This window comes from Spermophilus citellus, assembly GCF_964194105.1.
Source record: "Spermophilus citellus genome assembly, chromosome: 12".
Classification (NCBI taxonomy): domain Eukaryota; kingdom Metazoa; phylum Chordata; class Mammalia; order Rodentia; family Sciuridae; genus Spermophilus; species Spermophilus citellus.
The window spans coordinates 123444713-123462382 of NC_138198.1; the positions used below are offsets into that span (position 1 = coordinate 123444713).

Here is a 17670-nt window from a genome sequence, read left to right on the forward strand (position 1 = left end):
TGAGAATTTGGTTATCAGAATCTTCCAGATCATTTTAAACTTTTGGAGAAAAAGAAACAGCTTCTTTTATAAATGGTACTAAATTGGTTCACAATGTGAACTCAGGGATTTGGCCCTAGCATCTTGGATAAACGTGACGGTAGAGTGTTTTCTGGTAAACGGCCTTTCCACTGGGTTATGCTGATAAACTCATGGAAATAGTTCATGAATCCAAATATGAAGTTCTAAAGCAATGATAATAAAAATGAGGGTAAATGTCCAAACTGTGAAGCCCACATTTCCCTTTGTACTTTATTCCCCGATGACTTTCCCTCCTTTCCTGTTTCCTCTCCATACTCTCCCGACTCCAGGCTCAAATTTCTACCCTACAACCCTATATAGCACCACTTCCAACCATGTTCTCTCTTCATGTATTCAAGTTTTCACACAAAATTATTTTTAGAGAACTTTTGAGAGAATTTGCATATTAAAAATAATTCTCAAAGGTAGCAAAAAGAAAAAAATCGATATTAAAAGTATTTACATTACTTATTCTTGGACCCTCTATCACACTTGCTCATTAGGCTAGACCCAGGATGGTGGCAAGAATTCTACATACATTCAGAGATAAATTTATTTTCTATTAGAAAATAAAATGGTAACCCTGTCACATTTATCTTTCTATGGCTTCATTCATTGTGCTGCCAGGTATTCTTCTGGACTATGGATGATAGAGAAGATTCTAGAAGAGAGGAGAGAGAGAGAACTAATCTGGTTTCACTTTTTAGTGGGTTAGTAAGAGATGTCTTGGAATGTCATTGCAGTCAACATTTAGTAACAATCACAGCTTCCTGGTTCCTTTCCTTCTTTAATACCCTGAATTGCCCTTTCATGTGCTTTGTCCCCACCTCCAGCTCTTATAGGTGAACCCTTAATTAAGGTAAGCTATCTCACCTTAATGACCACAATGCCTGCTTAATGATAGGCAAATAATCGAATATGTTTGCTGTGTTAAAAAAACAAACACTTCATCCAGTGCAAACAGGGTCACAAATGACTTCAGTGGTTGGCTGCCATCTTGAAAGCACACAGAAAAGCCAGCATGGGAGTTAGGCCAAAGCCAGACAAGTGCATCCACTGCTGTGGGAAGGGATCTGAACCAGCTTAGGGCCATGTCTAAATCTAGACACAACATTAGAGCCCTGGTAAGTAAAGCTCACTCAAGTCTGGTCTCCCCTGTTCCTCTGTGGCTTGATCCAGCAAGTTTCCCTTATGTATGAGCTAAAATGACTCATGTATCCTGAAGCACTCCTGTTCAGGATGTTCTCTATGTCATGCAGTGTTTTCTCTACCAATGAAAAAAGTTTAGTCAACTGGAATCAAGACAGTCATTGGGTGGTAGGAAGAAATTATAAAGATCCATGTATCTAATAGTCTTCATTAGTTAGCTGATATCAAGAGAAAAGCTTAGACTCTAGGTTTTGGTCTTCGAGAGAAGGTAGGATAGTTGACATAGATGTCCTCCCTTGTGTCTTCCATGGGTTGAGTGGTGGAGAAGGGGCTTCTGTAGTTGTTGGCTGCCTACAAAATAAACAGCAATGGTATCAATCATTCAGTGTGTTTCATCAGCTAGTAAAGATATTCAACATAAATCTCTCAATTGAACCATAATGCAGGCCAAAATTCCACTACAAGTAATTTCTAAAACACTCCCTCTATTGTATAGAACTTCTGTTAGAAATCACTTTCTTGATTTATAGGATTCTGAATAAGATGCAGCATAAACATAATCCAGATCTTTAATGCTGTATTGTGCTATGAATTTCCTTTTTAGATGCAAAAGTAGGTTGGTATTTCCCTATAGTGGGCATCCATCAATGTCTACTGAATGATGCCTTAATTAGTAACTATTCTTAGAGTACACAGTGTCCTAGCTTTAACAATAATCAACTGAACACAATGAAAGAACTATGCAACAAACTTTCTCCTTCAAGCTGATGGTACATAACCATTAATATTCTCTACTTTAATCAAGTGATGTGCACATGTGACAAGATGAATGTGCACATGTGACAAAATATACAGGTGTGAGAAAGAGCAAAATTGAGAGAGAGGAAAGAGAAGCAAGAGAGATCTTCTGGTGAGTGGTTTCAAAAGTTAGAATGATTTTGGTGTTTGCAAGAAGAAAGCAGAAGGAAAATCCAGGTGCCTTGTTACTTACATCACCTGTGAGGGATAGCAAAATAATCAAATAACTCCATCATCTTCATCCTTCACAGTCCCTCTTACTATCAAAGTTTTAAATTGTCCTCGATATAATAAATACCATTATTCTAAAGCCTGGAAGAACTGGATACCTAACATAGTCCTAAAGCATCCTCCTTGCTTCAAAATTCATAACAATAAATATTCCTTTGGATTGACTTTAGCAGGTAAATAGCTAGGAACAAGAGAAAGAAGCCACTAAGTAGACATGGCCGGGCAGCATCCACTGTGTGCCAAGCAACAGCTGGAGGAGCAGAGCCGCTGGAGCCTGCATTTGGTGCCAAGAAGCCAGCTGTGAGTCAGTCAGAAAAACACATCTGACTTGCAAAGAGTAACTGCTTAATAACAGAAAATCTTAAGTTGACAGATTATTAAGAAGTCTGAAGCACCCGTATTGGGTGCTTAAGTACTTGACTTTTTAGCCGTGTTGAATTCAAGTGCAAATAATTAAAGCAAAAAGAAATCAATGTGATTTTGGATAGCACTTGAGAAAATGTTTGCCTTTGTCAACTCAGGCAAGCTGTAATAGAACAGCACAGACGAAGTGTCTTAAACAACAAGCATTTATTTCTGGCAGTTCTGGAGCTGTGAAATCCAAGACCAAATGTGTGACGAGGGCTGCCTACTGGATCTGTGGGTGGCCATCTTCTCCTTGTGTCCAGGCTTTTTGTGCAGAAAGCAGAGAGGAGGAAGCAAGCTTCTTCTGACAAGGGCACTGATTGAACCCTTGAATAACCTCCCCAAGGCCCTACCTTATCAGACGCTCATGCCGTGTGTGAAATCCTAACACAAGCATTGGATTGCGAATTTTAATAAACAGAATAATATGTGCACAAGAGAGCAATATCTGACATACGCTGGAGGCAATGAACATGAAATTAAGCATCACTGTTATCTACAGACTCCAAAGTTTCTATTACTTTAACCAAACAATATGCGCAGTAGCAAAGTAGAGCGAGATGGAAATTTTAATAGTTCATCAGACTCCTGCAACCCACAAGAAAGTTCTTTAGGTTTATAATGTAATTTGAGCATTCATTAATTCATAATTAATTAAAGGTAATAATAGTAACAAATATCATGTATTATGTCCTTTTATATGCACACTTTGCTTCTGAGCCTTGAATGTAGGTTAGATTAATTTAATCATCACAATATCTTTATGACATCAAAATAATGTTATGTTCTTTACTGGTTTGAATAGGGTTCCCCTAAAACTCACATCCTTCTGCAAACATCATTATGTGGCCTTCTTTGGAAATAAGATCCTTGCAGATAAAATTAGTGACGTAAACATCAGGATGCACTGGGGTAGGAGGTTGCCCCTTACTCCAAGATGACTGGTTTCTTTATAAGAGGAGAGGCACAGACACACACAGGGGAGACCCCAGATGAAGACAGGCAGAACCGGACGTGTATACAAGCCATGGACAGCCAGTGATTGCAGGCAACCACCGGGAGGTGCTGGGAGAAAAGCTTGGAACATCTCACCCCAGGAAGGAACCAGTCTTCTCACACCTCTTTCTGGACTTCAACTCTCCAGAGTCATGAGGGAATAAGTGTGTGCTGTTTCAAACTATCCAGTTTGTGTACTTTGTAAGAGTAGCCCTAGAAAACTAGTGCGGATTTCGGTAATGCACAGGGTTGATTCTTACTGTGTCAGTGTAATTGCTCCTTTATTCATATTGATATATAAAAAAACTTGGTGTACACAGAGTAACTGCTTCCTCAAATAAGCTGATACTTGAATTATCAATATTTGAATTATCAACTGCATTGCCAGGTTATTAAAAATAAAACAAAAAATAAGATCCATAACTACAAAATAGACGGACTTTACAAGATATTTATAAAGCATGAAAGAGGGGGGAAATGACAATTCCAGGTGAACTCACCTTACTCTTTGTATCCCAGGACCCTTTAAATGGGGTGGACTTCTGTCTCCTCCTCCTTCTAAAACACACAGTCAACAGGAAACATCAGGACGCTGCAGTCCAGCATGGTACCCCTCGGCGTGTCCCCAACCCATGTGCCCTACTGAATATGTGCTCGTGACCAGCCACAGGTGCTCCACACATATTTGTCCAGCATTCTAGTGACTGACACTCACTTTGCACACCTCTCCCACACTCCCTGGAGGGTGCACACAGCTCCGCAGCTGTCCAGCAGTGTCCATGGTAATTACTCTCCTTGAGAACCCACGTTAGAAGGGCTTCCAGCCTTCTCCATGGAATCTTGGACTTAGAGATTTTCATGATTAAAACATGTTTGAAAGCCAACAGTGAAACTTCTTAGGTGACTGCACTAACAGAGCTCAGTGTTATAAAATCTTCCAGGTGTTATTCTATATAACCTGTATGGATGATTTTCTTCAGATCTCATCAAAATTCTAAACTTAACAGGTTAGAAAACTAAGGTGCAGAGAGGAAGGATCACGTGGCTCGTTATATTACAGGTAGCATCGGCCCTCAGCCCCCCCACCCAGCTCTGAGGCTTCCCTTCTCTGAGAGTCACTTTGATGTGGCCGGCGACCATCTGCAACCACAGTACTCCACAAACTCTCCACAGTTCCAGAGACGCTTACGAAACCTGACTTCTGGATAAATCTTAAAAGAGCAAACACAAGAGAAGGAAAGAAGAGGCTACTGTAGTTGAACAAAGGAGAAGTAACATATCCAAGTGTGAAGACAATTATTCTGGGGAAAGTCAACCTCTCTTCCATCTCCCTAAAGCAAAGATTCCTGTTGAACAACGGAAGAGGTGGATTCCACGCAAAAATATAGAGGTTTGTTTTGTTCTGTGTTTTGTAAGATGCGATCTCAATTCCTTATTAAAAATCTTGAAAACGTGATAGTCACTCTTCAAGGAAAGGTGATTCAGTAGCGGATATTGATTCTAATGATCTCTTCTAGTAATTTGGAAATTCTACTATGTTAACAGTCTTCATCTTATTCTATAGGCATTAATTTACTTATTATTATCCTTATTTATGTTGATGATTCTTTCATTTACTTATTCTCTGTGTAAATTTACTACAGTATGCAAAATTCATTTCTAAGTGTTTTGTATAAATTACATAATTTATTCCTCAAAGGAATCTATCATAAGGCTACTATTATTACCTTTTGTTTACAGATGAGGAAGCCAAGGCACAGGTCTATGACCTTTGATCTTTAATTAAACCATGAGGTGGCACAAGTCTATCCCATAACATACAGCTAACTTTCCCAGACGGATCGCTGTGTCTGTGTGTTGAAATAAGCCTGGAGCATGCAACATGATGAATGAAAGAGAAGGTTGGGCTTGGAATCAGACTCCATGTAACTTGTGCTCTGCTATCTAGTGGCTGAGTGTTTTGCATCTCAAAAGATCAGTCCTCTGTCTGTAAAATAAAGGTAGTAAACATCACCATTTGATCTAAGTTAACCAGCTGTTCCCATTTGCCGGGGACTAAGGCATCTCCTTAGGATGAAATGCTGAAACCAGGAAGGTGCCGGGAAAACCAGATGCCACCTTCATCATAAGCACGAGCCCTGACAGCAATCTGCAGAGACGTGTCTGACGTTTCCCTAAGGATTCAAGCTCTTCCCAGGACACAGGTGTCCGTGCCCAGAACACAAGCTGGCTCTCCTGGTGCTCACCCGCACTGCGCACCCGCAGCATGCTCCATTCTTACTGTTGCTGTTCTGACCCCTACCAACCCAGGACAGAGGAACCGTTTCCAGTGCCCCTGGAGCAGGTGACGGGCCATCCCCTCTGAAGTCAGACTTGTACATCTGAGGCTGAGGGATTATCTCAAATGGTTGGACAGACAGGGTTCAGGGGTCATTGGTGAAACCCTTGGGTCATTTTCCAAAACATTTTGAATTAAAGTAACAGCCACAAAGGGAGACCAGACAAGGCAGGAAGAACCCTGCCCTTTCCTTTGTGGAGTTCACCCTTGATTAGACACTCGCGTCCACTGATCTTCCCATCACCTGGACCCAAGAGGGACAGTAGACTCCACAGTTCAGTTTAACTACTCAGGTGAAAGCAAAGTGTTTTCATGAAGCAAAGCCTGTCCTGTCCAACATCTGTGACCCTCCAGAGGTCTGTCCACCCCGCGTTCTCTCAGTCACGCTGCCTATTCCCCGAGACTCCCTCTGCCCGGTCTGCATTTTCATCAGCCAACATGAGCCAGTAGAGAAACCCTCTAGGACACTAACCCGGGGCCCCTGCCTCCATTTGCTAACTTCTGGTCAGGGAAAGACTGGAGGGCAGCCACGATGCAGAGAAAGGTGAAAGGACTGGTCCTGTTCCCCTGTAATTAGGCAGATGATCACTGACCCTCCACTGCTTGGGAAGATTAGCTGCTGAATGCTATCAAACACTAGAACATAAACAGAACACAGTCCTGCCATTATGAATGCCACAGTAGGGAAGACAAGCCCGAATACAATTAAAATACAAAGCAGGATGCAAGGAGTAGCAGATAGGAGTGCAAGATGATTCTGGATGGTGACATCATGTCTATCCCAGGGACAGAGAAACAGGACAGCCCTCGCAGAGGGGACTGGTGTCTTGCCTGTTACAATGCACAAGATTAAGGGCAAATACAGGGAAACTGCATTTGGGGAGCATAGCAAATGAAAGAGAGTGGGTGTGCGCAAAGAATAAATGTCAAAGTTTTAATAAAAATTTGTGAATTTTAGAGAAAGTAAATAAGGTAGAAACTATGAACAAAAATTAAGTTGCAGTCAGAGAGCCGAGTACCTTCAGTAACAGGGCTGATGAGGTTAAGACTACTCTGGTTGCAGTGGGAGGGTAACACAGTGTTAATCGGGAGGATGACAAAAGAGGAACTAGGAATGGTTTAGAGAGAGGATGGTCTGAGAACAGGAGGGCAGGTTGGAGAGGGCAGGGGCGTGGCAGAAGAGGCAAAGGTCAAGGACATGCAGAGGAGATGCAGAAACCTCCTGGTAATTCTGTTAAAGAGCTGCACATTACTTGGGAGTGGAGCAGAGATGGAAATGTGCACAGCCAACAAGCACATCTGTGCCATCACAGACCTATAAGAGAGACATGCAAAGCATGGTCCCTTTCTCCCTCAGCAAGCCTGGCCCACAGACTCCTGTAGAATCCATAGAACACACACTCCAACCACTGTCGTTGGCCCACAGTATAAGGAATAATTCTAACCCAGTGTGATTCTAGAAGGACCAACCAGTGCTAGGCAAATGGGTCGGCAGACACGGAGAGTCTGGAGAAGAAAGGGCCGGCTAAGAAAATCCCCTGCGCCACACCATGAGTAGCAGGAAGCTGCTGCTGATTGAGGATGGCTGCCCACTCTCCAGGGTGAGGCTCCCGCTCTTCTTCCTCAGTAATTCTAACAGTAGCATCTAGACCACTGTTCAGAAAGTATGCCACACTTTAAGTTTACTGTTAGCTTATTAGAATGGGAGCTTCCCTACATCTCCTTCACCACTTTGCACAATAGATATCTGATGAATGCAGAAGTTAAGGCATTATCCTCTCTTACTTACACACACACACACACACACACACACACACACACACACACACACGCCTTCACTGGCAGCTATTTCCTTGGAGGAGGGGGCGAGAGATGGGGAACAGGCAGGCAGGCTGCCGGCTCTGGAATGACTCTCTCTGGCTTTGGCTTCTGATATTAACGCCTCCTCCCTTGAGTAAGAGCCGTATTCAAAGAAATACATGTGGATGCCGAGACAGCTTGACAAATTGTTGGGTTATTAATAGAGAACCTGTAACATCGCAGCGACTCAGGGCAAACCAGATTGGGGTACTTGTTCTACTCACCTGTAACAAGAAATGACGATGATGATGATGATGATTACAGCAAACAACAGAACTACCCCTCCAGCCACAAAGAGGGGATATTGGTGATCAGCTTTACCTAGGAGAAAAAACAAAATTACAGTAGAAATTAGGGATCCAATTAATGCCACAAAAGGAAGGTTGAAAAATGAAGAAAGAGCATATCAATCAGGATGGAATATTAAGAACAGAGAAGACAGTAAAAATAGGTTGGATTGAGGGGAAAAAAAAAAACAATTTTCTTTTAGAGGCTCCTTGATATTTCTGACTCCTCACAGGTTTGTATCTGTTCCTTGTTAAGCTGGATTCGACAACATAAGAAACAGAATCTGTGGAACATACACTCCAAAAAGCTCCCAATCCCATGCACAAAACCTTTTGTAGAAGAAAATAGCTACTGAAATAGCCTACTTAGGGAGGCCAATTTTTATGTTTGACGTGCTCATTACGCTGAACACACAACAGTATGTAACCTTAATGTTAACCCACAGAATTTTGTTTAAAAATATTTTCAACTGCATTTGAGTTGATGACAAAAGTCAGGAAAAGCATGTTACTCCAACTCAGAGTTTCCCAGAAATGGACTGAAGTGGCGCAGGAGTCTGGAGCCTCGTCCTGGGCCTGTCACGGTGAAGCTGAGGTCCTCCAGCAGAGGCGTCCTTTACCTTCCCTGCGTGGGCCTCTCTCCTTATTCCAGTGGTGGCGATGACTTGGTTCTGATGACACCATGGAGCTGTGGAAGGACTCTAATGAGCTGCCGTTCCAAAGAATGCAGAACTAGTCCTACAGCAATGTCACCTCTGGAGCATGAACCCACACGGGTCAAATACCATTTCAGCCTTCTGCCCGGTCCTCCTGGCCCAGCACACCCCACCCCTCGCCACCCACAGAACACCTGTGGGGCACCTCCCCCGAGGAGAAGCCCATCTGTCCCCGTGGCTGGTGGGAATGGGACTGACGTGCACCTGACCAGTTCTCTTCACTGTGTCTTTCTTTGGGACAGCAGATTTGCCCATCTTGCCACACAGGAAGGGTGTGGGCTATAGCACAGTACAGCTTCCCTCCCTCTTGAGACCGAAAGTAGAAGACTTGTAACTGTGACTGCAGGGGCCTGGACCCAGCGCAAGTGGAAAATCATGCTTCTCCACCAACTCTCGCCAATCCTCTCCTCAGACCACCTCTTCCCTCCTACGCCACCATGTCCCTAAAGGTTTTTCCATGACAAGAATTCACTGTCTAGACTCCCTCAGTCTTCTAGGAGCTTTACTACAATGACAAATGATAAGCTTTTTTATGCTTTAAATTTGTTTATCCTAGATTCTACATGGAAAAAAGATCAACCATGCAGTATTTTTCTCTCCGTGCCTGGCTCACTTCACTTGGCATATATCCTCCAGGTTAATCAGTGTTGCTGCAAAGGACAGGATTTCCTTCTTTTATAAGCTGAATATTATTCATTGTGTCTGTAAACCACGTGTTCTTCATCCACTTGTCTGTGGATGGGCACAGAGGCTGTACCCACTTGCTGACCATCATGAATTATGCTGCATGAACATGGGGTGCAGATGTCTCTTCAAGACACTGACGATGTTCCTTTAGGGCTTTACCCAACAGAGAGATTGCTCTGGTGATACGGTAGTTCTATTTTTATTGAAGCCCCTCCACACCATGTTCCATAATGGTATTGCACTTTAAATTCCCAACAAGGTAGATGGCTTCCTTTTCTTCCACACTCTCACCAACATTGTGATCTCTAGTCTTGTTGATCGCAGCTCTCCTCACAGGCTGAGGTGGTATCTATCTCACTGTGGCTTTGATTTGCTTTTCCCTGATGAGTAGTGATCTTGACCATTTTTTTCATGTATCTAATTGCCAGTGTTATGTTTTCTTTTTTTTTCAAGTCTAGTGCTCATTTTTTTTTTCATTTTGATTATTTGTGTTTTTTGACAATGAAATCCTGAGACTTGTGACAACATGTATGGACCTAGAGGACATTATGCTAAGTGACATAAGCCAGACATAGAAAGACGCCACATGATCTCACCTGTAGTGTCATCTAGAATTGTCAAAACAATAATAGAGAGGAAAACAGTGCTTTCCAGGAGCTGAGGGTGCAGAGATGGTGGGAATGTTAGAGGGTACAGACGTTCAGTGGTAAGATGAGCAAGTTGAGGGGACCCAGTGTGCAGCATTTTTTTGGGGGTGGTAAGGGACATGCTAATTATCTTATACACCTCTACTATATTTAATCTTTGACAATTTTTAAAAACTTTAAAGCAATTGTTTTCTTTAGGCTTTTTGGTATTTCCAAATTTTTCTAAAAGGTCTCTTGCCTTTTTAATCAGGAAAAATCAGGACAAAATTTTAAAGGTCTGTATGTAAAACAGAACATTCTACCAAATTTTAGTGACTGTTTTTAATAGAGCAGGATGTAGAACTCCTTAGAAGAAGACAGAATGCTTAAGAGTGCAGACAACATTTTTAATTAAGCTTTAAGTTATACGAATTCAGAAGTAAAATCCACTTGAAAGTGTGACCATTTGTATCACAACTGGTCAGTTATAAATCCAAATTTCAAATGTTTCAATTTGAAATGTTTCCTATTTTTAACTGTTTCTAGCAATGTGTGACCACTGGAGTCAGATCATTTATTCATTCAGTATTTACATGGATGCTATTTCAAGGTGTATGTGTAACTGGTAATACCAATAGAGAATGGAATTTATATTATTTTGAAAAGTCCTATGTGACTTAAAAAGTGGCATGGAACTAGTATTTTCTCTTAAGAAATAAATGTAAAAGCATGGAGGAGAGGTGCAGATCGGCCTCTCAGAGGGGGCACATGGACCATCCGAGACAGGGTCACCTCCCACCCCTTCCTGCCCTGTCTGGCCAGATATAGCATGAATGGTCAGACTCCGGTGACCGCGCAGCTTGCTGGGCCTCATGTGGAAGAAGAAAAAGAAATGGGAAGGGCTGCTTTGGGGAGTTAACAGCTCAGAGCGTTCACTTTCTCCCTCAAGTTCTGTTAATAGAGCTTCGGTTGAATGATGTTGGCCCTCAAGCCCTCCTCTGAAGAAAGGAGAATCGTTGTCTGTTTCCAGTGGCCACATTTTTGCTGACTTTTTTGCTTACATCCCAACGCTCGTTGATTCATAGGGGGACAAAAATGTCTTGAACCATAAAGCCATTATTTCTCCTCCCATCACAAAAGATAAATACAGTTAAAACAATTTAAAGCAAGTCAGTGAAATTTATAAATGAATAATTTACTCCAGGCCTGTGACCCTCCAGGCTAAGTTTCTGCTGGTGACAAGTATTTATGGCTGAGTTATAAACCTTAGAAATGGTTCATGACAGAAATGCTGTCGGGCCCTTCCTGCAGAGCCAGGCAGGCAGAGCAGCCCTAATGCCTGGGGTTCCTCCTTTATTGGAGACGGGTGGGTTAGAGAGTGAAGACACCGAGTAACTAATAACCTAAATAACTGGACCAGAAAACAAGCCAGAAGAACTCATGCATTCCAAGCCTCTATCCAGGCCTGATAAGTCCTGGAAAATATCAGTTACAACTACTCTTTTCTTGCCTCATTAAGAAGAGAAAGAAATGTTAGCTCTCATTCTCTGTCCAGATGGAAGGCACCCAGCAGTGCGGGCGCAGGGTGGAGAGGTGTGAGCTGACAGAGTGTGCAGGAGAAGGTCATTCCCAGTCTAACTCTCTGGATGATGCAGGAAAATACCCAAACTTCATCTCCGTTAGACTTCGGTTGGCTGGAAACGCAGGAGGGAAGCCGTGAGGCCTTGTCCTGTCTTCTAATTCTTTCCTTGGAAGATCTCATTGAAGGACATTCAGTCTCTTTATCTTTGCAGTTGTGAGATGACGATGAAATAAAACCCCAGGGTCACTCGGGGACTGAACTAAAACACACAGACATCCTTTAAATATTTTAAACAGCACATAACATAAACTATTAATAGTGTACATTACATATACACTTACATCTTATATGCACACATTCCCAATTAGAGTTAAATAAATAATTTCGTTTGTTTTGTGTTGAGATGTTGTGTTGAACTAGTCATGTAATGGAGGATGCTTGTTCCTGCAGTCAGATTCAGGTCTTGGGGAAGGAAAGAGATAGTGTCCATCAACGAACATAAAACAATCTTAGACTGGAAATAACGAAAGCCCAAAGTTCGTTGCATCAAAAATGAAATATGCATCAGATGAATATGGGCCTGGTGATATCCCAAGTTTTCAAAGGTCACTTGTCTTTGTGTAAATCAGTTTTATGCTCTTTGTATTTCAGAAACTCTCCCCTGTTTTATAGCAAGAAGGTTGTAGGGAATAAATGATTTTCAGAAACCATGACATCAACCTCCCATCTTTCTTCTGAGTAAATAACAAATATTCTTTCCCAAAAGAAAAATGTTGTCAGATTTTAACTGGGGAACATAAGAAACAGAGACTCTAAATAATTACCCGATAATTACTGAACAACCCAAAGGGAGCAGGTTTCTAACCTAAAGTGCAATTTCTGTTAACAGTTTGCCTCTCTTGCTGTAAAACAGTTTCCCACCAGCTCAAGCACTTTGGAACTCTGCCAGCCGAGAAGCACACGGTCTAGAAGGGCCCACGCTGTACAAGGCAGCAGGACTGCATTAGTGATCCTGGCTCCATCCGTGTCACCACGCTGTACCATGAGATGGGTGCTCCATGGTGCTGGCCTATGGCGAGGGTGCGCAAGTCAGCATGTGGACAAAAGCAGGGTAAACATCTTTGATTCTGTATATTTATTGAGAAAAATTTCATGATTGAGTCTATTATATGACATGTCTCACCTTCTTGCCCAAGTACATCTTAGTCTTACGCTTTCTGCACGCTCGCCTCGTTGCTTGTAAACACACATTATTCAAATGCACCATAAGTCAGAATGTCAAGAACTGGGCATGTCTGGCCCACTTCATTAGTGAGTCAGCACCCGTAGAAGACTTCCTATAGCGGCCCAGAGTACGGTCCCCAGAAGAACCTGTCCACAAGCCTGGTCCTTGGCTGGCACGTGGGAACACGGCTTCATTGTGCCTTTCTACCACTGCTGAACTGATGGAGCTCATTGTGCTTAGATGTCTCCACGTCAGTCTGGTGTATGCTAAGCACGTGCTTTTCTTCTGGGGTATCAGTCAATCCTTCCCATTTGGCCCGGTGCATCTTTCTCCTTCACTGACTTTGGATCCTTTTGCTGAAATCCACCAGTGCTGAGTCCTGTGAGTCCTCCTAGCAAATTCCAGACCCACAAGGGAGGGCCTCAAGGACCCAAACCCAACTGAGAAGTCATAGTTTCATTGTTTCTTGATACCAATGACCCTTCTTAAAGCAACACTCTCATTACATTACTGGAAGAACACATACGTTATGCATCTATGTTACTGACAATATAGTTTTTATATATAAACATACATGTATACACATGATGCATATACCTTGTTTATAGGAGCAATATGAAGTAATTTCATACTGGATAACATATTTCTTTACCTTACTAAACAGGGGATTTCTTTCTTTGTCAATTTTCTGAGTTTACTGTTAAGTTATTTTAACGGGAAGCCAGATTCCCCAGGGCAAATAATCCTGATCAGGACTGAGGGAGGTTTTGAGCCAAAGGTGAGAGTTCCTACAAGAGGTATTCTCCTTGGTGGACCAAGGTCGGGTTACGTCTACTTCCTTTTCTCTTTTTATATATTTGTCTAATTTCTGATTCCTGATTTTTGCCAAGGCACGTTCAGATACTTGCACATTAGAACACTAGAAATGAAAGTGCACAGGAGTAGACTCCCACTCAGGTCAAGACTCAGTGCAAAGTGTCGATGATCGTGTGGAGCCACGTACATCACTCTCATCTGCAGACTTGGAGACAAGGCCTGGGAATCTGTTTTTCAGGAAGCACTCTAGAACATTCCACAGCCGTGACCACAGAACTGGCTCTGGGAAACACCGCTGCAGTCTGAAGCACCTTCCAGAGGGGCTCTGGCAGCTGACCCCTGTCCCTCTGCTGATTTCTCCACTCTTTCCATTCCTGTAGCCTTAATTTTAGAAAACTCAAATCTGTTTCGGTCTCTTCAACTCTTCGAAATGCATGTAAATCTTTTTAAAATCCAAGGGAGGTTCTCATGAACTTTGTAATGGAGAAGAATCTTTCTCCAGGACTTGGGAGCCATCCCTGTGAAATGGAATCATCCCAGTCTCTGTGGGAGGGAAGGAGGGAGGCTGGATTCCACTGGCTCTGCCCCCGAATGGCAACCACTCCTTTGGGAAGACTGAGATGTTTGGATTCCCTGTGGGTAAAGCCATTCAGCTAACACAGGTGGCCACCCCCATTACCGGGTGAGCCCAGGATGGACTATGTGTGACAAATGGTGCCTTCAAGTCCCTTTCCTGAAGCCTGCTTACTATTTACCTTTAGGACACGCATGCACGGGGCTCTATTTGCTGGTCTCTATAAAACAGTGAGATTTCTTTCCATCCCTGTAATCTCTTAGTGGACTTCCTGGGATGCAGGTAACATTCTGGTTCAGTGTTTGTTTATTCAATAATAAAACTGTTTTCTTTCCCTTCTACCTTGTGGAGTAGTTTTTCCTCTTTTGTAGGGAGTAGATTTTGTTTCTGATTCTATTTCCGCAGCATAGGGTTTAATATTTCTGTTGTTTAGCCAGGCTAACTCTATACTACAATGTTACTATTATGCTTATCCTCAAGGATACAATAGGAAATTTTCAAGTGTTCTGATGCTATCAAGATAAACAACTTGCCACCTGCAAGTTGCAATAAGACACCCAATAGGCAACCATACTACTGACACATTTAGCTGAAGAATATGAAGTTATATAAATGGGAGAGAATACAAATGGTCAGAATATGTTATTACAGGAAGTAAACTCTGGTTTGTCTTGGAAGGTTTTACACTGAAGACTTCGCTATCCCTGCGGAGCCACACACTCCAGCTCTGACTGCAGTAGCCATTAAGTAATTAAGGTCTACCGTACAAGAGCAAAGGGAGAGCAGAGTTTAAGGAAAGAAGGAAAGAGGAGCTTAAGAGGGAAGGAGGGGCGTGTGAGGGAACCTGTAGCAGATCCCTGGCATTCGCTGAAGGGAGCAGACTTTTCCATAGGGGAAGAATCTAGTGAGGGCTCTGGTGAAGGGGTGCACAGGTGCTTCACAATGCCCAGAAGTCATGTTGGGGCTGAGATGTCACCACGTCACTATCCTGATGCCCAGAGGCTCCTCCTAGAGTTCCCTGTCCCAGTCCTTCTTAAGCTACTAATACCATGGTTCTTGAGGTCCAACACCAGGGTGGCTGGAGTCCAGCCAGGGCCTTTGTGCTGCACCGCCCTCCCATGGGTGGTGAGAGGGCAAGAGTGAGAGAGAAGGAAGCGGTGGACTCATCCTTTTCTCAGGAACGCACGCCAGGATAACTCCACCCCACCATAAGGGCATTCATCCTTCAATGAAGACCGCCCTCCTGACCTCCTGGCCTCTTCAAGGTCCTATCTGTCGGCCCCAGGTGACAGAGCGATTGTCTCACACATGTGAGACACTGGGTTCCATCCTCAGTACCACATAAAACACATAAAAATAAACAAACAAAATAAAGATACTGTGTCCGTGTATAACTAATATATATATATTCCTATCTGTCAACTGGGATTGGGTTTCCAACATTTGAACATGGAGTGACACATTTAAGCCACAGGATTTCCTAATCTGTTCTTGGCATGGACTTGACTTCATCAGCACCAGCACCTGCTCCATAGACCCAAGCCGTCTGAGTCACTTGTAGACCATGTGGAAAGCCTATCCCATGTGACCCGACTCCCTGACATACATGAACCCCTGGAATAAAGAACAGCAGGGTCTGCAGAACAACTCTCCACACAGCGCCTGAGCCTGAGGCTGCGGACCAGAGTGAGCTGAAGCCCCTGTGCTGGAGGAAAACCGAGGGAGATGGAGCCCCATTCCGGGGCCCGCACTTGCTCTGTGTCGGCCCAGCTTGAAACCTATGCACAGACCTCCTGGAAGGAGGGCACGAGGCTCTCGGACCCTCCAGGCACCAGCTGCTGACAGTGATGACAGTTTTCTTTTGCTTGGAGTAGAAGTACAGATCTGTGGCTCAGGACAAGGACCCTGCAGCCAGTCTCACAGCTCTGAATCCCAGCACCTTTACTCCCTGGCTGTAAGATCAATTGCCTGAACTCTCCGGGGCCTCACCTCCTCATCTGTAAAACATGGATACATCAGAGTTGTTGTGACAGGTCAAGAAGCAATTATGCACAAATTCTTAGAATAGCCACTGGCACACATAGAAGCACAACACATATGTTCATCAAGTACTGGCCAAGACACAGCCCCAGGACAATTCTTGCAGCTGCTAGTTATAACTATTTTGGGGTGTCCTTAGAAAACATCAAAATTCAAACCATATGGCTGTTGTGACCTTCCCATCACTGACACAAATACGTGAGATGACCAACTTGTGAAGAGGAAAAGGTTGTTGTAACTCATGGTTTGGGAGGTTCCAATCCATGATCAAGTGGCCCCCTTGCTTTGGGACCTGTGAAGAGGGAGCAGGACCCGGAGGGGAGTGCATGGTGGAACAAAAGTGTTCCCTGCATGAACAGGGAGCAAGAGATAATACCCCCTGATCATCTAACTGCTTCCCACTGGCTTGCCTCACAGAGGCCCTGTCACCTCCAAGTGGCACTAACCAGGGACCAGGCTGTTAACACATGGGCCTGAGGGAGAAGTTCAAGATCCAAACTGTAGCTATGCCACCATAAACACCTGTGTGTAAGCCTGTTGTGAATGTTATACAGATATTTTCAGAATATGAAATACACAGAAAGCACTGGACTGAATGAACATTACCTCTGAATGTTCCATTTCTATCCAACTTTAAGCAGTTGTAAAAAAAAAAAGTTAACCAAGTTGCTTTTTAAAAAAATGTATACAAACCAATACCTGACAATAAACAAGATGTCTGGTAATGATTTAAATCTGAAGCTTTATACACTAGAGTCCAGTTGCCCCTTTGATCTTTCATCTTATAAAAGAGCCAATGATTTTAAAAGAAACTGCATGATGAGATTTCAAAAAAGATACCTTCCTTTATTGGATTAGGAAGCAAAACAGTAGTCAACCTAAAAGCAAAATAAAATGATGAAAGTATTTTAGAGTTGGCATATATGCATGTGTTAAGTATGGGTGTAAATCACACGTATTGATTGACTGTTTACCACAGCAGGTTGAATAATGAGTCTGTTGCTCCTTCTAACGAATGTTCACAGATTTATTAATTCATATACGTGTGCATGCGTGTGTGTGCGCGTGCACACACACACACACTTACACACACACATGAATAAAGAATGAAGAGTCTAACTGCACCAGATGAGATGGAAGAAACTGAGGCCCATTAACATCAAACACCTATACTTTGTGAGCTGCCTTTTTCTATATGCACAAATTTACTCTCTACCCAGCTCAGAGTTGGGGTCATGGGCACATTGGGTCCTTGAGCATCCTTTGCTAATGTGGTCTTG

At 43.1% G+C, this 17670-nt stretch overlaps 1 protein-coding gene across 2 annotated transcripts in view; it reads right to left on the reverse strand.

Moving 5' to 3' along the window:
- Positions 1-453: 453 nt before the first annotated feature.
- CD226 (CD226 molecule) overlaps positions 454-17670 on the reverse strand; it is a 68733-nt gene continuing 51516 nt past the window's right edge. For both annotated transcript variants that reach the window (XM_081262850.1, XM_081262851.1), the window contains 3 exons: positions 8062-8158; positions 4140-4197; positions 454-1560 (listed from right to left, as the gene is read on the reverse strand). In XM_081262850.1, coding sequence (XP_081118976.1) covers positions 1447-1560; positions 4140-4197; positions 8062-8158 — 269 coding nt within the window. In that variant the 3' untranslated portion in view covers positions 454-1446. The remainder of the gene's footprint in view (positions 1561-4139; positions 4198-8061; positions 8159-17670) is intronic.